The sequence below is a fragment of the Aulonocara stuartgranti genome (assembly GCF_965226115.1).
Source record: "Aulonocara stuartgranti genome assembly, chromosome: 14".
Classification (NCBI taxonomy): Eukaryota; Metazoa; Chordata; class Actinopteri; order Cichliformes; family Cichlidae; genus Aulonocara; species Aulonocara stuartgranti.
The window spans coordinates 18,601,547-18,627,342 of record NC_138950.1 but is presented as its reverse complement, the minus strand read 5'-3'; the positions used below and the strand labels follow the sequence as shown (position 1 = coordinate 18,627,342).

Here is a 25,796-nt window from a genome sequence, read left to right as displayed (position 1 = left end):
GTAAGAAGCATTTGAAAGTCCTGGAGTGGCCTAGCCAGTCTCCAGACCTCAACCCCATAGAAAATCTGTGGCGGGAGTTGAAAGTCCGTGTTGCTCGGCGACAGCCCCAAAACATCACTGCTCTCGAGAAGATCTGCATGGAGGAATGGGCCAAAATACCAGCTACTGTGTGTGCAAACCTGGTAAAGACCTATAGTAAACGTTTGACCTCTGTTATTGCCAACAAAGGTTATGTTACAAAGTATTGAGTTGTATTTTTGTTATTGACCAAATACTTATTTTCCACCCTGATTTACGAATAAATTCTTTACAAATCCTACCATGTGGATTCATGGATTTTTTTTTTTTCACATTCTGTCTCTCACAGTTGAAGTGTACCTCTGGTGCAAATTACTGACCTCTGTCATCATTTTAAGTTGGGGAACTTGCACAATCGGTGGCTGACTAAATACTTTTTTGCCCCACTGTATCTGATCACCGAACCCACTACAGTATAGAAGAAACTACTTCTGGGTTCTGCCTCATTCACAAGGGGTTGCCAGAGTGGGTAACTTCATATGTTTTGGGGTGTTTTTTCACCAGCTGCCCTTCCTGGGGGATTTATATCTACTCCCGGGATCAAACCGGGAGACTTTCCGTTTTAGACAATGTGTAAATCACTATACCAGGGATGTCTTACTCATTTTACATCCTGGGCCATAGACAGTCCACTTTGAACTTAAGTGGGCTAGACCAGTGAAACCTGCCTTTTTTTTTTTTCCCCGTGTAAAGAAGTCTAATTACATATTTAATCCCTGAGATGTTTTAATATAAGAAAAAAGAAGTGCAGTTTCACAGTACATCTGTTTTTCTACTTGATAAAATGCTGCCATAGTAAATAAAGTCTGTCAACATGAGTCTGAGAAAGAAATGTCCTTTTTACCCCTCATTGGTAAATTGTCGTCACCCTGCTAGGCAGACGGCGTGGACACCTAAGTTTGAGAACAAGGTGATGTAGGATTTTGAAATGATACTATATGTGCAGCTACTGAAAATCTCAGAAAAGCTTGAATCTTGTTGACCCTTGACCTTGAGGTCAAGGTCAGAGGTCTAGTTTGCTGAAAATCTTGTGAATAGGATAACTCGAATGCAGCGATGTAGGATTTTCAAATTGTGTGTCTACTAGGAGATTCACATTGGCAATCACCAGCAATTTTTACTGTAAAAGGCATAAATTTGTATAGTGTGTATGGTAATATGGTGAAAACCAAGAAACCTTCTTTTATTTTATTGTTTATTTGTTACTTATTTACCACTCTGTAGTATGAATGGCCATGGGGGAGCGCTTTATCAGTCAGAGAAGCTGCAAAACCCGTGAAAATACATTTAAAAGTCCAAATGTATGCCCTTCTTCACATTTTCGAAAGCCGCCAAACGGGTTAGATTGGAGTCTTTGACAACCGATTCTGGCCCCAGGCCTTTTGTTTGACACCCCTGCACAGCACTATGGAGCCATTCAAAGGGTACTTCAAAATACACATACCTACATTTTTGATTTTTGTTTTTTTTTAAGGTAATTCCAACAAATGTAGGTACAAAAGTTTGTTTCTTCCTTTTAAAAATAAGTATTGGAATAAAGGATTGCCAAGACATTGGTATTACTTGATCACCTAATCCAACCCTGAATGTGTTTTTAAAAACACATGTCCTAGTTAAATAACCAGTAAGTTTCAATGGGAGGGGCTTACAGTAAATAGGTGGAGTATGTAGGTTTAAGATGTGGGCTTTGTTTCTCCAGATAAAACAGAGGTGTTATTTTTATGTGTGTATTTATAAGTATCCAAAGAAGGACAAGTGAGGTCAACTATAACCACCAGAAGCTGCAGCTGATGTTTGGCTGATTGGTACTTGGATGACATGGCATTGCTCTGTTCCAATTGGCTCTGTTCCCCTTTAACCCCTTTGGTGTGCCAGTATTAAATCAACACAAGCATCCATCACCGTGCATATAGATGTGACTTTAATGAGGCCGTCGTATTTAAGTGGTTAGGGTATCAGTTACTGATGTGGAAACGGAGTGTGCGACCGTGTGCCCCATGTCCTCTGCGCTCACACACACTCGCATGTATACACGCTCCCAGCGCCTGGCCCACGGTGTTATCTGAAGTCTGTCCAGCAAGCCGGTCTGTACCCATGATGTTGGTCCCCTTCAAACCTGAGCAGCTGTTGAGAGATTTAGCTCCTCACGCAGCTCTCAGCAGAAGTGGAACACAGTGGCTTTTGAGCTGTTCCCTAATACCCCTATGATTCATACTTGTTCTGTTCGCTTTCCCAGAATGCCACTCTGCATGCCTCACTGTGCTGAGGTCCTTACCCTCACCAACATTGTATCAGTGGATTACTCATCCTTCCACTGGGGCAACATGCTGCATACTGTGTGTGTGTGTGTGTGTGTGTGTGTGTGTGTGTTGTACAGTGTTGTTTGCTTAAACAGTAATGGCTTGTTTTTCCAGTGTGACTGCAGAGCAAGCAGTAGCAACACCGTGCTGCTGTTCATACAGAGCTAAGATACGCTTTAGTGTTCAGCGTTTGGTTTGTTGAGCATTTCAGTGTAAAAGCAGTCAGGCGGTGTTCTTTCCAGAGCTGCAAACAATAGTCAGTTGATCAAGCAGTCATTGAGAGAAATTAATCTGCAGCTGTTTTAGGCTTTAAATTGATTTCTTTCTCTTGTTTTTTCTTTAACAAAATTACTTTTACACTAGGTTTTGCATGAAGAAGAGTGTGCAACACCACAGGAAAAATAGAAGTCTTACCTGTCTCTGTAATGGCTGCAAGGAACCCTGCTTTGACTCTTTACCCCATAAAGATGACCTTCCCTTCCCTTAATGGCGGGTTTTGACACCTAAGTACATATATATATATATATATATATCAATAAAGATGTGGTTTGGGTGACCATTAGAATAGTTTCTGTGCTTTTCCAAGGGTAGCTACACAGGCACAGACAACCCTCACTTATTTCTGATGCAAACCTCATCATTTTTGTCTTATAAGCAGGCCTGAAATGTGAGAGAAAGACCTTCAGTGTATCCCTAGTTGGTTTTCAAGGGGTAAAGAGTTAAACCAACCACTTTGTACAATTTTAGGCTCTGTAACAGTATGGCGAGTATTTATGTTGACCCATAAAGAAGGCTTTAAAGACCAAGAAAAGGAGAGGTTATGTCCTGAAATGGTTTTTATTTTAGATTGCTGTTTTCCACAGGTGCAACCTTGGACCTGCCCAACACATTCCCCTCCCCAGTGTGTTTTTTGATTAGCACCATTGCTTGAAAATTCCCCCATTCATTAAAGAGACCTACTCTTATGGAATTTGTCAGCCACTCGCTAATAAGGTTTTCTCATTCTGTTGCTATCTATCACACACAATTTTAATATCGGGGCTTTGAGATGCAGGGCTGTGTAGATGAGGTGTAGTGTGATGCACGATGGTGGCCTCAACACGTATGCTTTGAATATTTTATGTTTATTGACTGCACACATCTGAAAAAAGTCAACTAAATTGACTTTTAAAGAGGCTTAGTATGACTTTGCTGTGCCTGTAAGTACAGGGTGGGCCATTTATATGGATACACCGTAATAAAATGGGAATGGTTGGTGATATTAAAGTCCTGTTTGTGGCACATTAGTATATGTGAGGGGGCAAACTCCTCAAGATGGGTGGTGACCATGGTGGCCATTTAGAAGTCGGCCATCTTGGATACAACTTTTGTTTTTTCAATAGGAAGAGGGGCATGTGACACATCAAACTTATTGGTAATGTCACAAGAAAAACAATGGTGTGCTTGGTTTCAAGGTAACTTTATTCTTTCACGAGTTATTTACAAGTTTCTGACCACTTATAAAATGTGTTCAATGTGCTGCCCATTGTGTTGGATTGTCAATGCAACAGTCTTCTCCCACTCTTCACACACTGATAGCAACACCGCAGGAGAAATGCCAGCACAGGCATCCAGTATCCGTAGTTTCAGGTGGTGCACGTCTCGCCTCTTCGCACCATAGACAATTGCCTTCAGATGACCCCAAAGATAAAAGTCTAAGAGGGTTGGATCGGGAGACCTTGGGGGCCATTCAACTGGCCCACGACGACCAATCCACTTTCCAGGAAACTGTTCATCTAGGAATGCTCGGACCTGGCACCCATAATGTGGTGGTGCACCATGTTGCTGGAAAAACTCAGGGAACGTGCCAGCTTCAGTGCGTAAAGAGGGAAACACATCATCATGTAGCAATTTCAAATATCCAGTGGCCTTGAGGTTTCCATTGATGAAGAATGGACCCACTATCGTTGTACCCCATATACCACACCAAACCATCACTTTTGTTGTTCCAACAGTCTTGGAGGGATCCATCCAATGTGGGTTAGTGTCAGACCAATAGCGGTGGTTTTGTTTGTTAATTTCACCATTCACAAAATTTTACCTCATCACTGAACAAAATCTTCTGCGTGAACTGAGGGTCCAGTTCCTATTTTTGTTTTGCCCATTCTGCCACTGATGTTTCTTCATTAGTGACAGTTTTCTGTCACTAATGACCCGATTACTACGTTCACCGGATATCAACACAATTTCGATCCGCTCCTCACGTGTTAACCTCTTCAACATGTCAATGGCTGTGAACAAAGAGAAACCTGTAAATAACTCATGAAAGAATAAAGTTACATTGAAACCAAGCACACCATTGTTTTTCTTGTGACATTACCAATAATTTTAATGTGTCACATGGCCCTCTTCCTATGGAAAAAAACAAAAGTTGTATCCAAGATGGCCGACTTCTAAATGGCCACCATGGTCACCACCCATCTTGAGGAGTTTGTCCCCTCACATATACTAATGTGCCACAAACAGGACTTTGATATCACCAACCATTCCCATTTTATTACAGTGTATCCATATAAATGGCCCACCCTGTAGTTTATGTGCACACCACTGAAATGACAGCGACATGAAAAGGAAATCATATCAGGTATGTCTAACGAGTTAAAAGACAAAAGCAAAACATTGTTTTTATTGTCTCAATCAAATCAAGCTGCCAGTCTTCATCTGCTTCCTGATTACAAAAATGCTCTCTTATGAAACTGACCTAGTGGGTCTTCCCATAATTACATTCCTCATGATTTTGTGTTGGTGGGGTTTGTTGTGGTTGTTGTGCATTGTTGTCAGGTTTAGTTGCTGGTCTGTAACCATGCCAGCTGGAAGGACAGGCAGCAGAGTGTCCTATCTTGTTTGCCACTGAGTGTGAATTGAAGAGTTAGCAAGCTATCTGGACAGAGAGGTGTGAAGAGGAGCCCTGCCGACAGCAACAAACGCCACACTTTTCAAAGTTCACAGGGCTGTAAAAAAGAAAAAAACATCATACATCTTGTAAAATAGTCTGTCGAGACAAACTTCACACAACGGTAAGGGCAGAGGGAGAGCACACCATGAGAGAAAGGTCAGCGATCTGAGCGCTTGGAAAAAGACGATGGCAAAATTTATGACTGTGGCTCTCCAGAGAGAGAATCGACTGTGGTTTCTTGTGTCTTTCTAAACAGCCACAAACTCACTCTTTGGTCCTGCTGTGTGCAGAGTGTGTGCTAAGCAGATAAACTGCTAAATCCAGTGTTTTTGCTTCTCATTGGAAAAAGAGCTCAGTTTGTATTTATTTCAGTATCCTATTAAACCGACCCCTAACTTACAAGCTGAGCAGTGTGCGCTAATCTAGGCATTTTATAGCAGAAGACCTGTTCTCGGAAACTTCTGTCTCCGCTTTCCTCGTTCCACTATGACAACACAGTGCATTCTTCGCTGTCAGCCAATGCCTACTCACGCATGCACACGCGGGGCTAGAGCAGGGGTCTCCAAAGAAAAAAATACATTTTGCATCTTGCTCTCAATGAGCTCACAAAACATGCTGTAATGTAGAGCAGCTGTAAGCTACCACTGGCACCAAGCCCGCACCTCATCAAAACCTATTATACTTTCAGCACAACCACTCGGTTGAATGAAGAAATTCTACTTTTATTGCATTCTTTTCAACTGTATAGTGATACCTTAATACGTGTTCGGAAGGCCTGTAGAGCCAGGTTATGTAATCAATTAAAAAAATGATATAGACTAACATGACACGTCACCTCTTTCCAATGTCTGCAGACTATCTGGCAAAGCATGGCCGTCTCAGTGAGCTAGAGGCCAGGAGGAAGTTCTGGCAGATCCTGTCAGCGGTTGAGTACTGCCACAACCGGAACATCGTTCACAGAGACCTGAAGGCTGAGAATCTGCTGCTGGATGGCCATATGAACATCAAGATTGCAGGTAACACATTGCACAGGGGACCCATAAACTCAGTAGATGAAAAATCCAGGATCTTCGCATGAGTTTTTGATGTATTGCCTGTCATGATCTCAGCGCTCGTGGAGTTCAGAAATGTCTTCACTGCCTGCTTAGGTCATTTTTTGCAGTGTTGAGAATTGGTCAGAGGTTGCTTGCAAGATAGCTGTTTGCCGACAGATCCCATGACAGACATCTTAAAAGCTTAAAGGCCTGTGTTACTTTTTCAAAACAGATAATCAGAGAACTTAAAAATGCTTCCCTGGTGACTCTTGAGTGTAAAAACATGAAAAATGGAGGACAAAGTGAAGAACAGACCCAGAGGCAGATATTTGAGGCTAAGCTGTAAGTCTGTAGTACAGGCATCAAAGTGTAATTATTAAGCAGCTGGTGTTTAGAGCTAGCTTGTGGGAATGTCACCCCGCTGCCTTGTCCCAGAGCGGAGAAGGGGAAGGCTGGGGTAGTCGCAGGGACGTTCTTAGGTTTAATAGAAGAGGAGCTAGGGTGATGGGATTGACTAGCTACTTTGGAGACAGAGTATCGGATAAGGGGATGAAGGAAGAATGATAAGGAGCGTGCATAGCAGGGTGGCAGGCCTTCAGTTAGTACCATGCTATGAGCGAGTCTGAGGTTTATCTGAGGCTTAATTCAGAGCTGATACTGAAATCCATCTAAGGTGAGCTGATCACATGAGAGCAGCTAAAAATACGAGTGTGAAAGGATACCAGACCCTGAATATGTGGTAGAGAAGGAAATGGCTTCCTGTCCTCAAAGGACTTCATATCATCAGCTTCAGGTAGTTGAATCAAATCCTTGTTTATGGGTGTGATAAATGCACCATTTTCTTTCTTCTGATACCAGAAAAGGGCAAAGCGGACAGAACTACAGAATAACTGTTTTCGTTGCATCATTACTCGCATCATTACTCGCATCATCCTGTCCACGGTTTCTCAGAAGGGTCCAAGATGATAACCTGGAGATGTTATTACCCGAGCAGTAATTTTCACAAACATGTCTGACTCACAGCTGATTGTCCGCACAGCAGATTAGATTTGAAGCAGGAAAACAATGAACAGAACATTACCTGGCTTGTGATTAGTGAAAATTTCTCTGGGGAGGACATCATCTCCAAGGTACACGCCGTGCTCCTCTTGACTACAACATGCTCGGACAAGTTTGGTAAATGGCACATGAAGTTTAGATGAGTACAGGTGTCAGATTTGCACTGTACATGGGATCGACTCGTGTCGAGAGAGTTATAGATGTACTGTTTTTTATACTCGTGCTGAAAGGTAATGGTTATGTTTTGTTAAGTAATCAGATTATTTTCAGATCTTAAGGGAAAATGTGCTTGGCCTTCTGCTATCAGGGTGCTATTGATTGACCCATTAGTTTGTTCATAAAATGTCCTTAGTTTAGTAACAACCAGACGAGCCTTCTTCACAGCCTTAAGCAGGGCTGTGCATCTTGTGTAAACTTCCGTACAAGGACAAGTTATATTGGTGAAATACAGTCTGTAGTCACAATATGAATCGAAACAATGAAGGTCGTGAGACTGATTTCTAAAGAAAACGTTGCTTAAGTAGTTTGGGAAAATTACACTTTATCTTGCTTTTAATTGTGTTTCTGTTATTTCTTTTTATTTAAAATCTTAGTTATTGTGTTATTAAATGTTATTTTGTAAATGGGTCTCCAAGATTAACAAAAAAGATTAAAATTAAATTAATATTTATATTAATAAACATTAATTGTAATGCAGTGGTTGTATAGGTTTAAAATAGAGGTTGAAAGGTATTTTTAACTGACCACACACTCACTGTCAATCAGAAGCCCATTTAGCCTTTCTGAATCCTGACATGCATTCGTCAGACATTTCATTAGGTATACCTTGCTAGTACCAGGTTGCACTCTTGCTTTCAGAGCTGCTTTATTTCTTCGTGGCATAGATTTAAGAAGGTGCTGGAAACGGTCCTCGTGGGTCTTGGTCCATATTGACACGCAGCTACTGCAGATTTTTCCAGCTGCATCTATGATGTGAATCACCTGTTCCACTACATCACAAAGGTGCTCTATTGAGATCTGGTGATTATGAAGCCTTTCGGAGTACACGTTACACCGCTACCATCAGCGTGAACTGTTTATAAAAGGCAGGAAGGAGCCACAACCACATCTACGTGTCTAAAGGCACCGAGGTGCTGCCACGCGGTTGGCTGATTACATATTTGCATTAATGAGCAGTTGAGCAAGTGTTTGGTATTTTTGTTTGTTAAAATAAACGGCTAATTAAATCTTAACATAATCAACTCTTTTTCTATTTGTCGGCTATCCGTTTTGGCACTACTCTGAATGTGTACATCCAGACAAAGTGCCAATGCTTCTGGGTTTTTCTCTTCAGTCCAGTGGTGGCTTCTAAAGGCCACCTCTGGTCAGTCTGTATGTACCTTAACAGGTGATCAGTCAAAGAAAGGTCATTCTCCTGGTGGCTGCAGAGGAAAGAGGAACAGGAGCAGCGGGGAGTGCCCTTAATGTTTTCACTTCAAACAGCCCCTTTACATTCGAGTTGACAGATTGAAAGCAATGGAAAGAGAGGAGGAGGAATAACAAAAACAAAAGCAGGCATAGGCTGCTGGTTCAGAGTAGGCGAGAACGCCGCCATTGTGGTTAAGCGGGGAAATGCACGTGTACAATGCAGTGTATACATTTCCTGTTTTTGAGCTTTATTCACTTCACGTGTTTTGATCACATTATCCAATACATGTTGTCATATCACTAAAAGGCTTTCAGCAGCTATTTTCAGCTTCATTATTTGAAGTATCCACAATGACATTGCTAAAAGTGCACCACACCCTAAAGGTGTTTCATGTCTACCTCCAGATCAGAATCACCACTCTAAATGCTTTTTGACAAGAATCTGTTTAATTAATATTAAACATTAAATTAATAACAATGTAAAAAAATATGAAAAGTCTAATAGCTGCATAAGATTGTTCTCCCAGCTGAGCCGAGGAGAGCACACCAAATTTTACAGTGTATGTCAAATTCTCAAAATTTCAACTTTGAAGTAAGTTGAAGGAAGAAATTTTATTTTCTTTACTTGCTACATAGAAACTTACAACATGCTTCATTTCAATTCATCAAGTTTAATCATGGGAGGAAAGTTAAAGGGTGAAAAATGTTGCAGGGGAAGGAAGCAATAAGTAGGTTCAAGAATCCAGTTCAGTGTTTTGGAAAACCTGATCTAGAAGAAAAAGGAGGATAAAGAAAAGCAGCTGCAGCTACAAGTTTACTGATTCTCCATACTGCTTAAGTACCTAACTGCATCATCATACTCTTATTTTGTTTTACACGTGCAGTCTTATAAACCTTCATAGGTTCTTGCCTGTAATCTTTTAGCTAATATTATGTTAATGTTGCCGTGCGCGACACACGCCCGCTCGTGCCCCGCCCTTTCTGTAGAGCTGGGACTGCTGTTTGTAGCCTGCAGCATGCTGGAGTGTTTGACGTCAACCAGTCTGTTCAGTATTCAGCTCCATGAAATGGGTCACAGCTTCTGACGATAAACCAGCTGCACTGCTCCGCTCAGCTCTGCCTGCATCTCACATCTCGCATCTCACCTTCGCAGCAGCGTCAGACAGCAAACATACTTGTAATAAACCCACAGTGTCACGCTGCTTTAGCTCTCATTTTATTCCAGCCGCACCTGCTGCTACCTGCATTGCAGTAATTAAACGGTTCGACTACACACACTCACGTACACACTCAAAGAGCCGCTCAGCTCTGTTCACGAGTTTACCCTTTGCTAATTACTTAAACTTGATTCCTACAGGTATTTAAGCTATAATCTACTGCAGCTTTCCTTGTGTGTGCAAAAAACAAAAAAACATTTGACAGCCTGGATTCTTCATCGTCTTCTTTATTTTTAAGCATTTTGCCTTTTAGAGGCACCATGCAGCAATGTTTGCTGTAGAAATGGCCAGTCTGATCACATTTTATGATGTAACTCTTGACTATCAGACCTCTGTACACCCACACAGCCTCAGTTTTTAACACTAAAACAATTTGTCACTACACAGAAAAAAGCGAAACCCCTAATAATTTACTTACCATTGTGTTTCTAGCGTTCTAAATCTGACTGAGTCATAAAGATTCTAAAAACTAGGTCTGTCCAGTTTATTTGTGAGAGTTTGCACAAAAATCCCCAGCGTGAGATCAGGAGGAGAGACAGACCCAGCCTCCGGAGGTCATAAGTTAGTGCACTCCAAAGTGCTGGTGCCAAGCCCGGGAGGGGTTTCTGGAAGGGTATAAAATCTATGCCAAATCAAATATGCGGATCCATCCGCTGTGTCGACCCTTCGGGAAATAAGGGAGCAGCCGAAAATACCTCTCACCTATTAAAGTTAGAAATGGATACTTGGTTTGGTCTGGTTTTGATTTTTGTGAAGAAAACAACAAAGTTAAAAAAAAACTGAACTTTAGAGAAAATTGTGTTAGCACAATTCTCTGAAGACATGGAGCTGACACAGCAAAAAATACAAATTTGTTGGTAATTAAAAGTCACATGATCCGTTCTGATTGTCTCATCAGTTTGAATTTGGCTTAAATTGGTCGATAGTTTCTTTTACATGGACTGCAAAGGATCGTGTTGAGGAATAGGGGGTTTGGGTCGCACACTGCTCATTGTGTTGTTTGTGTCTTTGCATGTGTGTGTGAACCCACATCACCTCCAGCCCCATTATGTAAGCCAGATTTTTATTTTTTTATTTTTAATCTCTTATTTATTTGTTTTGCAATACATTTTTGGTGTTTATGTAACTGTTTCGAATTATGGAAAAACGGTGGGGGTGGAGGGCTAAGTGAGCGTGATTGTCTGCTCCTGTGGCTGTCAGGCTCCGTGACGCCTTCCCATTGATAATGAACCAACTAAGCATGAAAGTATTTATCCATTGTTATTTTTCCGTTACTTTTTTTTTTTTTTTTTTTTTTTGATAGAGCAAAGAGTATTAAAAAGTCAATCCAGTCTCCAAGTTGATAAATAAAAATCAAATTCTCAAAACTAAGAAGCTATTTTTTTTTTATTTGTATAAACTGAATTAGATCTGAATCTGTTAGTTGAGAGGACCTGAGGGATGAGAAGAAGAGAACATAGGTGAAAGTCATATTGACTCGTAAGAAAATAGGTTAGCTGAGTGATTGCAGGCACACGTTGGCTCAGTGCAATTTGTCCGATTATGCTGCAGCATTTAGTTGGATGCTAATGAAAGGCAGACATGAACTTCAAATTTATTTTGTGTCCATTTGTTCCCCTTTTTCTTTTCTTCTGATGATTAAAATCTGACTTTTAGCCATTCTAGAGGGAACCAATCAGAGAACAGCACCAATTACCTCATGTCAGCCTCCAGGGGAGGTTACCTCATACAAAGGTCCATTTCGTAAATGTACAAATATGTGGATTAAACATTGCGTTATACAGAACTTGCATGAAGACACAAAACTATGAACTGCTACTCTGAGTTTTGTGCCTTCATGCTGAATTTGATCATTTATAGTTTTCCCATTTCAACATATCACATCCACACTGTTTATGGTCTCTAAGTGCCTGAAATCTTTTTAAAACATTTTTTTTTTTTTTTTACTTTTACGGTCACAGGGCAGAAACTGCTGGACAACAGCAGGATTTCTGTGTGCCATTACCAACTCTACAAGCCTAAATGTCTGAAACTATCTTTAATCTACTTACCGCCCTGATGTTTCGCCTTCTGCAGATTTTGGATTTGGCAACTTTTTCCAGCCCGGGAAGCCTCTGGCCACATGGTGTGGCAGCCCGCCCTATGCTGCTCCAGAGGTCTTTGAGGGACAACAGTATGAAGGCCCACAGCTGGATATTTGGGTAAAATGGCTGATTGCATAAATCGGACATCTCTTTAACACTTTGTTTTTAATAATTCCTTGTAACTGCATACCCGTGGATTGAATTTCCCTGTAATATCTTCTCAGCTCTGTTGCTGAGATTTTAAGCACCGTTTGCTTTAGTAAGCCACGTGAAGTCATCGGATGCAACTCATTTCTGAAAACATTATTTATTCATATATTAGTGGACACAAAGTTTTGATTTCTTACAGTCAGCAGGTTTGGTTCCTGTCATGTCGTTCTGCGGTTACGTGGAATGTGATTTCCCAACCACAGTTTGTAGCCTCCTCTATATTGCAATCATTTACTGTAAGGTCGTGTGTGTGGACTCGTGCTTTAGTGGGACACGTGTGTCTGAGTTGTTTACATTTACATACCTAAGATTGATTAATCTACTGGTTGTTCTTTACTCCTATCCTCACCTTGTTTTCTTGTGTGTCCATTTTTTCATGTCTCCAGAGTATGGGGGTGGTGCTTTACGTGCTGGTGTGTGGTGCATTGCCATTTGATGGGCCCACTCTGCCTGACCTCCGGCAGAGAGTACTAGAAGGAAGGTTTCGCATCCCTTACTTCATGACTGAAGGTAAGACGAGACGGCCTCGCTTTTTCCTGCAAGCACAGATGCATTTGGTGTAATGGTGAAAGACTTTCGGGTCTTCTATACAACAGCATGTAGTCAAATTGAGGAAAAAAAGTCATTAAAGTTCTTGGTAGGAACACTGACGCACAGACGAATAGATCACGCTTTCCTGTTTGAGTCACTCCTGCAGCTATAACCAGTCAAGAGGTCAGTCAGCATTCCATCGATTTGAAGGGGATACAATATGAAGCGTGTGTGTGTGTGTGTGTGTGTGTGTGTGTGTGTGTGTGTGTGTGTGTGTGTGTGTGTGTGTGTGTGTGTGTGTGTGTGTGTGTGTGTGTGTGTGTGTGTGTGTGTGTATGTGAGCATTTATGTGAGCATTCAGGCTGAGTGAGTCAGTTCGGCTAACGGTCTCAAGCAGCCCTGCTGTTAGCGGCTGTGCTGGCTGGCTGGCTGTAGATTGAGTCCAGAGCTGGAGCTGTTTATGTAACCTGGGGAAGAGCCAGTGAAGCCCTCCAGCAGCTTGCCTGTCTGTCCCTCTGTCTGTTAGTATGTCTGCCTGACTCATACCCTCTGTGAGACAGCTTCCTGTCCGTCTGTAGCCTTGTCTGTTTCTTCTGTCTGTTTCTTCTGTCTTGTTTCTCTGTGTCCCATCTGCACGTCTGAAGCAACTTCTCCGCAGGGGTGTGTGGTTAGAGAGTCGACCAGACTTTTTTTTTTTTTTTTCCCCTCCTCCTCCTCCTCCTCCTTGCTGTTCGGGACCTTGAAACAATTAAGACATACGGGGAATGTAGGAGTGTAATGTCAGCTCCCTGACCAGACTGACACTCGAACCCGCCTACCCACCCCCAGTTCAGCCCCTGTTCTGCGAACAAGGAGAACATAGTGTGCTGATTTCTTTATCCAGAAACGGTCCGTCTTATTTCCTCCAGTTGCTCGCACTGGCCGACACTATAGTGCACAACACAGGTTTGGACCACACACTGTACATGTTGTGGTTAACCTCATAGCCAGCGACTTACTTAGTGACTTAATATCTGTAAAAGATGTCATTTTTTAAGGCTTGTTGGCCTGTTTGAGTATTCTTTGGTCAGCAAAAACTAAGGTCATCTTTTAAATGCTAGGTTTAGAGGGCTGTCATATTTACATGTAATAGCTACCTATGTGTAGCTGCTTCCCTTTCTTTAGGGCAGAACACCATTGAGCAGAGGAATGTGTGTATGCTGAGGTAGCATAGCAGCTTGTAATCGTTCTGTATGTTCAGTCATGTTTGATGGTGGTTAAAATATTGGGATATTACCTGTGAGATAAAAATCAATGATATCTAAAACGATTACTTGCTCTTAAATCCATTGCAGTTCTTCTTTATTGGAAACTCTACACGACTCCAGCACTGCAAGTGTTAAAACTGGGATTGTTCTGCGGTTAAGTCATGGTGGTGTAAGGCACTGGATAAGAACAGACTGTCGATCAGGCAGTCAGCTACACGGGCATGCGTTCTCACCCCCTTTACATGTAGTCTGACCTTTCCTGGTGGTTAGCAGAAGCTCACCTGTAGCAACAGGCAGAGACTCAGACAAATTGTAGTGCATTGTGCCGCGTTTTATTCAAAATGTAACTTTGTAACTTAGCAGCTGCACAAGCTGCTAAGTGGCCACAGCGTGTAGTAGAAATGCATTGAAGGACGTGCTGGTTATGCACATAATGAGGAGAAAATTGAGTTGGCTGCACTACCAGGCACGAGGTAGAAGGGGAAAAAATGTGAGATGTAAGCAGATGTTAGTAGATCAGCAGAGCAACTGAGAAGAATGTGCAGCAGGGAGTTAATGTTAGCAGACAGGTCCTTGGGCTCTGTGTTTGTGAACTGCTGAGGGTCTCTCTTCACAGGATATCTGCTGAAGGTGATGGACGGAGGAAAATGTTCCGAAAATCAAATTCTGTTTGAAAACTCGATTTTGGCATATTTGTATCTGAGATGTTTGTTTGCTAAAGTAAAAAGATAATATGAAAACTACTCCTGAGAATGTGAAATACTTCAGTCGTCATGTTTTGATTTTTTTTTTTTTTTTTTTTAATATAAATGCTACAAAATAGGAGTGATTAATTTCAAAAATAATAATGACCAATTGCAGGGCTTATTTGATGAAAGCTTGCCTGTTTTGCTTTAAGATTACTGCAGTCAAGTAGATGTGTAATGTTGCTGTCTGGTAGGCAGGAATGCACTGCAGGCAGTAGGGGTGCAGTCAGGCCAAAGCAGCACAGCCAGGGGAGCTGTAATCCTGTTAAGAACCCAGCTGTGTCTGACGTCAAACTCATCTAGCCTCTAACTAGAGGTGAGGAGCTCTCATTAGGAGGGAAGGAAAGTAGAAAGGAGTGTAGTCACGCTGTTCAGATGTGACGGCAGGAGAACCTAAGAAAAGAACTTAGCAGATTTTAAGCTCTTAAAGTGTTATTTCTGCCCCACTTCATCTGGGCTACTTTGATAAGGGCATGAGGCTTTGAGGCATTATATTTACAAGAAGTACTTAGCATTAACCAAACATAAAGGAACATTTTCTGATCATAAAAGAAAAAATCCTGACTGATTGCTCTTCCCATCCCTCATAGACTGTGAGCACCTGATCCGCAGAATGTTGGTCCTGGACCCGTCAAAGCGTCTCTCTGTGGCCCAGATTAAGGAACACAAGTGGATGACTCTGGATGTTCCTATACAGAGGCCAGTACTGTACCAACAGCCTCTGTCCTCTGAGGGTGAGGCCGGTGTAGGAGAATACAGTGAACAGGTCCTTCGGTTGATGCACAGCCTCGGTATCGACCAGCACAAGACTATAGAGGTAAGAACAGAACAAGAAGGAAGTTGTTGTTTTTTTTCTTTAAGTTGAATTATAGTGTAAATGTGTGAGGTTTAAAGGTCATGTCTTTAGACTGTGGAGGAGGCGATAATAATGATAGTGGACAATAGATAAGCATAACTCTAACTTTGCAGGTAACAGATATATTTCACTGGGCTGCATGATAAAGCTGAGAGTTTAGCAGTAAACTACTTAAACTGATAAAAGTAGGGGGGAAAAGGGTTCCTCATTGTGATCCAAGGAAAGATTTAATAGTGGGTCCATAATTGGGTATTTTGGGTAATTGCCTATCTCGACTAAATGGTATAATTTCATTGCGATCCTCTCTTCAACCCTTCTCTTGCTAAGAAATTAAATTTATCAATTACTTCATTGGCGTAAAGAACATGCACACTTCTGAACTAATTTTCCACTATTCAGCAGTCACAGTACAGTTGTGTTAAGGTATTCACACACATTCAACATGGGCATAAATGCAAATGCTAATTTTGTGCTTTTAATCATTTCTTTAAACTGTTCTTTTTTTTCCTTGATGGAATGATTGTACAGCATACATCTTAAATGACCTTAAAAACAAGAATTGGGAGCACAAGTTTGAATTTATTCTTGATTTTCTCTAATCCACCCACGGTCAAAAATATTTAGACTCAAATACACAAATACAGCACTAGTAATATGTGGTTAAATGTCCCTTAGCAACTTGCAACTGGACCAGAAGTTTTTGGTAGCCATCAACAAGCTTGTGGCTGGATATTTGACAAATCTTCTTGGCAGAATTAGTAGGGTTCAATTAATTGTTTATTTTCCTGGAACAGACCTGGCTTTAAAGCACAGTCTGCAAATTTTTAATAGAGTTGTGGTCGTGTCTTTGGGAAGTTCCATCCCAGATGATTAATCCATTCCAAAACCAGTTTTTAATGTGTACTGAAGAATTTGGAGGAAGTCCTTCTTCATTATTCCATCTACTTTGTGCAATGTATCAGTACCAATGGCTACAAAACAGCACCAGAGCATGATGCTACCACCACCTTGCTTAACGGTTAGTGCAGTGTTCTTAGGTTTGAAAGCCTCACCTTTACTCCTCAAAACATACCTCTTGTCGGTTTGGCCAGACAGCTCGAGCTTCGTCTCGTCTGACCATAAAACATTCCCCAGAAGGTATTTGGCTTGTCCATGGGGAAAGCTGCAAATTTCAGTTAAAGATGTCAATTTTGTGGCACTTATTAATAAGAATACAATTTTATTTCTGAGATCATCATTGAGTTCTGTGGACTTTCCCATTGCTCAGAGTATTGGTCAGTACAATGAGTCGAATAAATCCATGTTATCACAAAGAGAAAATACCAGATGTAGTCGATTATGATCACTAACTAGAAGTTAATAGAGTTTGTAAAGTGATGATATTTTAGAAACTCAAAGCACTTAAAAAAACAAGAATTAGGTGCACAGGTTTGAATTTATTTAAGTCCTTAAAGATGTGTGCTGTACAATCATTCCATCCTGGAAAACAAACAATTTAAAGATATCATTGAAAAGCCCATGTAAATGTGTATGTAAACTTCTGGCCATGACTCGATGTAAATATTTTACAGCCCTGATTGAAAGAGATTGTTTTTACTCTCGAGGAATCAAGACCACTTTTTGAACTACTAAATCAAGTTGTGATTAAAGTGAAAGTTATCTGAACTGCTGTATATAATGTATGCTGCCTTGTCAGCTTCCATATTCTCTGCATTGTATTTTTATCAACACTCCGCTCTTCAGCTGCTGCAATAACCCAGTTTCATACAGGGATAATTAAAGAATTATCTCACCATATCTTAAGAGCTGTCACATTCAAGTCATCCTCATAACTTCCCATCACAGACACTACCATTTATATTGTCTGTCATCCTCTAGTCTCTGCAGAACAAAAGCTACAACCACTTTGCTGCTATCTATTACCTGCTGGTGGAGCGGCTAAAGGCCCATCGCTGCAGCTTCCCTGTCGAACAGAGGCTCGACGCCCGCCAGCGACGACCCAGCACCATTGCCGAACAGACTGTCGTCAAGGTAACTTCAGGGCATTGAGGCGTTTCTGAATAATGCGTTTAGATTATTTTCCGCGCCTCCCGGATCAAAGCTCTGTTATTCACACCTGCACCCAGGAACAAACAAACGGAAAGACATGGCCCATCCATTTATTTGTCCGTGTCTTCGTGTGCTCTCTTGCAGTCTTTTCTACCCAGCCTTGATCTTAATGCCTTTCCCTTGGTTGCATTATTCATGTTTTTCTTTTCTCTGCCTACGGCCTCTTCTTACCAGCACTGTGCAGTTCCTCTCTCATTTCCATCACCATGTAGGACCTAGCTTTCCTTTCTGGTTGGCGTTGTAAAGGCAAAGATTTACAGCCCCTCGTATTTTGTCGCAGTTACATGTTTAAGAAGGATATTGTTATGAGCTGGTCTTAAATTAAGGGGTTTTGATGTAATTTCTAAGACTCATCTTTATTTTTTCCCTCTCCACAGTCGACCAGTGTTTCCGCCCAGGTGGGTTTGCTCCAGCAGGGCGGTCGTTTGTTGCGTTCTCCTGCTGTGCCTCAAGCATCCTCTGATGCTTTCGCCTTTCCCCAGACTGCATCTCCCCTGGAGCAGACTTTCATGGTGGAGGATGTCAACACACCCAAAGTACGTTCAACACTAGTAAAAACAAGTTGTGTCTTTGTAAATAGGGATGTATTTTTGTTTTGTTGTGCATCTCCTTGTTTGTTCACTGTCCTTGTTTTACAGCTCGCTCACATGAGACGACTTAGTTGCTGAATTTGTAGTTATTACAGTCATTATCAGCTGCTGCAAGTATCATCCCAATAAGCTTGCCATGCTTTGATGAGCATGCCCGCTCGCTGTAAATCAGAAATGTCTCTCTACACCTCAGAGTGTGTGTGTGTGTGTGTGTGTGTGTGTGTGTGTGTGTGTGTGTGTGTGTGTGTGTGTGTGTACACCAGACTCCTTTGAAGTTTTGAGCATCTGCAGCCTGGCAGTGTTAGGGCTAGGCGATTAAAAGACATTTTATTTTCAGTTACAATCCTGGCTTCCAATGACTTTGGGGGAAAAAATAAATGCAGCACAATACTCATACAGGTATATTTTCCCCCCAGTCTTCTGGCTCATGTTATAAATCCAGATCATCCCTTTTTCTTTAAAGCAGTGTGCTTTGATCCCCTTCCTAAAAGGCCAGACTTGCTCACAGTTTAGTTCAGCTCGAGTCAGCATGATGGAAAGAAAGCCTTCGGTCAACAAAGGTCTATCTGGAGGAAGTTTCCATACCTTTGGAAACGCTATGTTGCTCTCCGGTGACTTCGTGCAGATCTCCCGAGAGCTGCAATTCTCCCCGGGCCTCTTGTTACTCTTGTGAGAAGAGATTCGCAGTCAGAAATCCCCACCTGCCTGTGCCTTACCTTCACCACATCAACCCTGAGTTCTATACCACCTGCACCTTTTTTTTTTACTAGATTTTTAATAAAATTTAAATGTAATGAAAAGTACAGCTTTCAGCATCATTTTTGAGTAATCATGTCAAATCGCTGTGATTTTAGTGTTAACCGTGGATAACACAGATTCCAATTTTTGCAATTAACGAGCTGCCAGAGTGCAGCTGACAATATCCTCTTATGTAAGTACTCAACCAGCACTCACATCAGACAGGACAGCTGCTTGTCCTGCAAGGCTCCTTGACAGAAATACACACACGCACACACAAACTGCTCTTCCTCTTTCTTTATTCATCGGAGCTAACCAACGGCACTTTCCTACATGCCTGTTGTTAGGAACACCCAGAGCCCTCACCTAACAACAGGCATCCAGGAAGAACAAATACAGATACATGCAGTATCGGTCAAAATTTCTTATCCATCCCACCTGCACGCCTGGCTCCAATAAAGAATGATTTGTGCGTGTGAGACAGTCTGTGGTAACAGAACAGGGCAGAGAGTCAGAGTGCGTGTTATCTGCGTGAATGGAGTGCAGTTATGTAAGCAGTCCTGTGATGATGATGTGACCTAATGCAGAACTGAGTGAACACACATGGACAGGAAGCTTCTGCACTGCTCCAGCGATCTCGCCGCCCAGACTTCCTACCCATCCGCAGACAGCTCATCTCTGTTTTTTTTAAGCTTCTGTCTTTCTTTATCCTTCTCTGTTTCTGGTTCACTCTTTTCTTTTCCTTTTAGCTTCATGTCTCTCCCCTCTTCATCGTAACCTCCACACACACGCACACACTTTTGCCTGTTTCTCAGTCTAGTTTTCCCCTCTTGTCCTCTGTGTGTGAGTGTGTCTGTTGAGCAATAACATTCCTATCCCAGCACACTACAGAAAGCAGATGGAGAACTGGGCAAAGCTGCTCTTACTAGACCAACACCACGCATTCCAGTTATTGCAGCAAATCATGCAGATGATCTATGAGTGTGATTTTTATCCCTCTGTGTATGTGTGCGTGTGTCAGTTTCACTGAATCAAAGCTTGCTTCCTGGCACTGCATTCCTTACCCTCCACCTCTAGGCCAACACATACAGGCCTGTGTGCTGCAACAAACAGTTTTCAGCACAGTGATCGGCTTTCTTATACCCGAGTTTTTATTGCAGCTGAAGGTTTTGTCATGTTTGTGTGTGTCTGTGAACCTTGTGCATATTTAAGAAGCGTGATTTTAACTGATAACTTCAGTTTTTCAGTGGTTTTAAGTCAATAATCCAGAATTTTCTATTTTGCTATCTAGGTTAACGGCTGCCTGCTGGACCCCCTACCTCCCCCCACTGTCCTGCGCAAGTCCTCCACCTCATCGCCTAGCAACATGATGGAGACATCCATTGATGAGGGCATTGAAACAGAGGAGCCCGACACAGACGATGATCCGCCTCACCTGCTCTCGGCCTATCAGACAGCTCGATTTGGCCAGCGGCGACACACCTTGTCTGAGGTCACCAACCAGCCAGGACCTTCGAACCAGGGTATGATTGGCCTTTGGTAGCAGACACACAGTGTTCAGATGAAACAGTTTATCACGATCTCTGTAATGATGTGGAAAAAATATTTCATCCCTCAGGTAAATTATTCGCTTTAGGCCAAAATCCTTCCATGGGTAGCGTGGACTCGGACATTGGCTACGACATGGGCTCGATGCACAGCGATCTCGGTCTGCTGGAGGATCCTCCCTCGCTGAGTGAAGTCGTTCCGCCCAACAGCTCTCCCCCTGGTGTTACCCCTACGTCTTTCTTGAGTGCCAGGCCTGCCAACCCAGCTATGGCTGCACTGACTTCCCAGTATAGGGAGACCCACAACCGTTCCCCAATCAGCTTCAGGGAAGGGCGCCGTGCCTCCGACACCTCCCTTACCCAAGGTCAGAAGCAGTTGGATTTCTCTCTTTTTCTTTGTTTTTTTTTAAAACCATTATTTAGTGATCTGTATCCTTTGAGAAGCAGATTCTCTTTTAAACAGTCGTTAGGTAAAGTAGGCAGCCATAACTTTGACTTAACTTGCTTCATAAAAGATTAAATACAGTGTATATTCCTTGTTAAATGCATGCACCCAAACTCAGGTCACCTGAGTATTTATGTAGCCAACCTACCTTAATATTTTATTTAGTTTTCTGCACTTTGCACTTTTGACTGCAGCTTCGTTTGCAGCAGAAAAACAGTCCAGTGCCCCTTTAAGGTGGATTTGACTCCTTCTGCATATTCAGATCCAGTATGTGTTTAAGTGTTTGGCCCATGTTTCCTGATTTTTCCTGGTATACTACCAGAATGGAATAAAAATGAAGCAATCAACATCTGATATAAACGGAGACTGTGAGTTTTAATCCAAAGGTTTTATCAAAAATCTTCTGCTAACCTTTTAAGGAGTCAAAGCCATTTTTTACAACGTCATTCCATTTTCACAGGCTCTGTAGAAGCTGTGCAAACTAAGACAATTATAAATATAAGGGTTATTTTTTCCTACTTGGACTCAAATATTAGGTCTGGAACATTACCAGCTGAGTTTCCTCCATGTGAAGCTTTGCCAGGTCTTTATTGCAGTTTCCTTCAATAGCTGCTTGTTGTTTTTTTTTTTGTTGCTTTTTTTCCCTCACTTTCGTCCTCGGTAATTGAAGCAGCTCGGCTGGGTTAAGGTCAGGTGACTGACTCAGGCATTTAACAACATCCCTTTTATTTATTTATTTTAGTTTTGCAGCGCTCTCCGATTGATTTTGCAGTATTCTTTTGGACAGTTTTTCATGTGTGCGATGAAACCCCTGCGGCGTTTGACTGAAACAAAGCAGACAATATAGCTCCTGTTAACCCTTTATTGACCGGCCCTTCAAATTTACCTGTAAAATGGGCCCGCCGGTGGGCCCATGGTCAATTAAGGGTTAAACTGGTACTCTTGCATTCCCATGTTGCAAACACAGCCTCCACCATGTTTTACGGAAGCTGTTGTACGCATTGTAGATTTTATTGATTGACTGATTGCAGGACTGGGCAGGCTTGTTTAATGGTTTTCAAGAAAATCTGATCTAGTCTTTCTTTTTAGCGCCGCCAGTTGTTTCCATGTTGAGGTAAACCCTCTATTTACTTCTTGACTGTAGACTTCCCTAAAAGAATGTGCCAAATTGTTTGTTTGGCCACTCCTTAAGCATCTGCCATTTCTCTCAGAGGCCTGTTTGATTTTACAAAGCCCAGTGATGACAACCTCCTTTACTTTGGAATCCATTGGGAATACAACATTAAAAGCGCTTGCCTAATATTCAGCAGCTCTGACCTGTTTGACTTCATAAGACCTCTGAAGGTTTTACTTTCACTTTACATAACTCTCATCTAGCCTGCTCTTCGACAGGTGCCACAGTCATGAGATTCTCTGTCGTATCTGATTGGTATATACTGCTTTAAGATAAAAGTGCTTCACTGTCTCCCCACCCCCCTTCACACACACTCCCCCCTCCCCTCCCCCCAGTCTCTCTGATGACTACAATGGTGATGATTCACCTTATGAATCAGAGACAGATATTTGAAGGTTTCAGCCCACATATCCCCCCTCCTCCCTCCCTCCCTCCCTCCCCTCCCATCCTCAGTCATTTTCTCTCTCTTTCTCCCTCTTCACATACTCGTTCCCTGGCTTGCTTTTCTTTCTCTATTCAAAGTTTCAGTCTGCGGCAGGCAGGATTTGTTTCCCCTTCACATCAAAGAGAAGCCAAAATATAAGAGAATGTTAAACAACTATCTACCTCTCAGTTTCTCGCCCCTCCTCCTCCACCCTTCGCTGCTACTTTATTCTGTGCCTGCTGGTTATAAATCACCTGCACTTTAGCCCAGTAGAATCTAAAATTACATTTCAGAAATGTGTGTTTCTTCCCTGGCTCCACGGTGACAGTCTGTACCGCGCGCTCCCACTTGGTTGTGTCAGTTATTTATTTATTTTTCGTAATCCTCTTTGGAGAGTGTTGATGTGGTGGATTCTTTTGCGTCAGACTGCTGACTCTGGTTTTAAATAACTCCCACCATCACAGTGAGTCAGGTCCTATCGTTCGCAGCCACAGCTCGTCACCACTGGATGGGTCTTATCTCAGCTACTTGCCGTTGCGCACACACAAGCGCTCACACGGAGATGCTGTCATATATGTGCATACACAAACGCACAGGAGCCGCAGCTTGTGACGTGCATGCAAGCACAATGTTCGTAAGGGCTATGAAAAGCACTAACCAGTCAACCAGCTTGCTTGCGTCAGTGACTGCTAAGCCTGGCTCTGAGAAAGGCTCGAAACTTTGACTTCCTGTTGTGGAAATAAAATAAAAAAAAGAGTGATTCTATTGATCAAGTGCACAAATCAATGCTGACTCTGTTTTGTGGGGATTCGTCTGTGCTCTCAGGTCTAGTCGCATTTCGGCAGCACCTTCAGAACTTGGCGAGGACCAAAGGCATCCTGGAGCTGAACAAAGTCCAGCTGCTGGTGGAGCAGATGGGCTCTGGGGATGGGGTCACCATGGACCCCTTGGGACCACAGCACCACTTGCACAACCTCCTCGAGGTCAGTCCTGCTGCATAATCACGCACAAACACACACACACACACACAGTTCCTTCTCTTTCAAAACCTGTTGTCACATTCAGCCTCATCTACTGTCCTGACCCCGTGTCACCAAAAAAAAAAAACAAAAAAAAAACGCACCCAGGCTGTTGTGTAACCCCAGGAGAGGCAGCCAACTGTGGCTTGTTTACTGTCTCCTGTCCCCCTGGGGCCTGGAGCCTGGAGCCTTGGCTAAAAAGAATACAGCCATTGTTGCAGTCGGCCAGACATACCCATAGTAGTGGCTGGAACTGCATTGACACAAAAAGACAGGCACACATTGATACTAAATGATACAAGCACAGTGTAATAATGCAAGGGGAGAAAAAGCAAGCAAAATTAGTCGTACTGGCCGACAAGATTTAGTATTTAGTATTTATTTATTTATTGTCATTGTCAAGAACAATGAAATTGCGTTTGGGGCTTCCATACAACCCAAAAAAAAGAAGAAAATAATAAATACCCCTTAAAACCCAAGTGTACATATTTAACCCAGTGTGACTCCAATGCAATAAGACAATCCTTAGCAATAATGTTCGTAGAAATTCAGACAAAGACCTGAGAAACATGACAAAATACAACAATGCAACCCATTCAATATTATTGATCTAGTAGTTTTCCTTTTGTCCACCTCTCATAATGCAATGAAGCAGCTCTTTGTTGGTTATGATGCTCAGGCCCCATCATCCTTTTAATTTGCTTTCATTTCATTTACCTAATGTGTAATCCCAATGGTGCATGCCATTTAGAGCAAGGCATCTGGCTGATCAGTCACCACACAGGCATTTGGGCAGGAGACAGCAAAGATAATTCACTTAAAGCTTTATTAACCGGCAGCAGAGGGGATCTCGGCCCTTGTCCTAATGCTTCATATTTTTGATTGAAGGGTGAAGCATGCAAGCAGCAGGAAGGCCTAGCGTTATACCAAGGTGGGCCGCAGCCGCCTCTGCTGTCCCGCAGACAGAGTTTGGAGACACATTACCTCACACACAGACTACAGGTACAGTCTCCTACAACCTACTCTCATTATGCCTGTATTTATACCTGATAGACGTTTCTTATTGAGCCAAATGACTGTTTTGCGTAACGTTCAGTGATATAATTTGTAAAGTTAAGATCGTTACCAAGGTATTTATCTCAAACCCAATCATCAGTCCAAATCTCTCTTGTACCCAGAAGGCCAACGTCTTGGCCAACAGTCCTGCTAGCTGCCAGGTTTTCTGTAAGGAGACTCCTCGAAGTTTAGAGCAACAGCTGCAGGAACACAGGTAAATGGCACTGGAAAATGTTTTTCACTGTATGAAATATTATCAGGGATTTTCTTTATTGCTGTTGTGTTAGCGTAGCTGTGGTGGTCTTTCCCTGTTGAGATTTGAAGCAAAAATAATTTTCAATCTAAATTTTTAAACTTCTTTTGTTTTAAAAACAAGGAATCCAAGAATATAGCTTTTTTTTTTTGGTTTGTTTGTTTTCCTGGACTTTTTCTGTAGTTGGATAAGGCAGGTTGCACTGTTAGTAAGAAAAGTAGGACTTGTCATACCTTTAAGTAGACAATTTCTACTGCCACACTGATCTCATCCATGCTTCCAACCATTTTTCTTTTGCTATTTTTCATGTATCCGGCTTAGAGACACGGTGTCTTCTGTGCGACATCTACTAAACTCAGATTGCTTGATTGGTTATTCAACTGTCACCAAATACAGCCGATCATTTTGATTTGATTAACAAATCGTGACGCATGAGCAATAATGATTAGATGTTTAACTTGAGATGTTTTATCATTTCATAACAACATATTGGCTCATTCTTAATTTGATGGTTGCAACATTGGTGATATGAGGAAACAAAAGGCTGGAAAAGTATAGTAGTGCTTTAAAAAACAGCTTGAGGAGCATTTTGCAACAATTTCAGCTAAATGTAAGCAGGTCAGTCACATGATTGGGCATAAAAAGAACATTTTAGATAGGTTGAGTAAAGATCAGCATCTAAAACAGCATCTAAAAATTGTGGAACAATTTCAGAATAATGTTTCTCGGTGTAGAAA

General features: G+C 42.0%; 1 protein-coding gene across 2 annotated transcripts in view; it reads left to right on the top strand.

Moving 5' to 3' along the window:
- The window catches only part of sik2b (salt-inducible kinase 2b), a 55,096-nt gene that overhangs the window by 22,891 nt on the left and 6,409 nt on the right, over nt 1-25,796 (top strand). Inside the window, exons 4-14 of one of the 2 annotated variants that reach the window (XM_082502804.1) lie at nt 6,168-6,329; nt 12,107-12,231; nt 12,711-12,834; nt 15,439-15,665; nt 17,583-17,735; nt 18,191-18,349; nt 20,433-20,664; nt 20,760-21,053; nt 23,557-23,714; nt 24,639-24,752; nt 24,932-25,020. In XM_082502804.1, the coding sequence (XP_082358930.1) occupies nt 6,168-6,329; nt 12,107-12,231; nt 12,711-12,834; nt 15,439-15,665; nt 17,583-17,735; nt 18,191-18,349; nt 20,433-20,664; nt 20,760-21,053; nt 23,557-23,714; nt 24,639-24,752; nt 24,932-25,020 (1,837 nt within the window). Of the gene's footprint in view, nt 1-6,167; nt 6,330-12,106; nt 12,232-12,710; nt 12,835-15,438; nt 15,666-17,582; nt 17,736-18,190; nt 18,350-20,432; nt 20,665-20,759; nt 21,054-23,556; nt 23,715-24,638; nt 24,753-24,928; nt 25,021-25,796 lie in introns of both variants that reach the window. The other variant, XM_082502803.1, reaches the window with a different exon arrangement.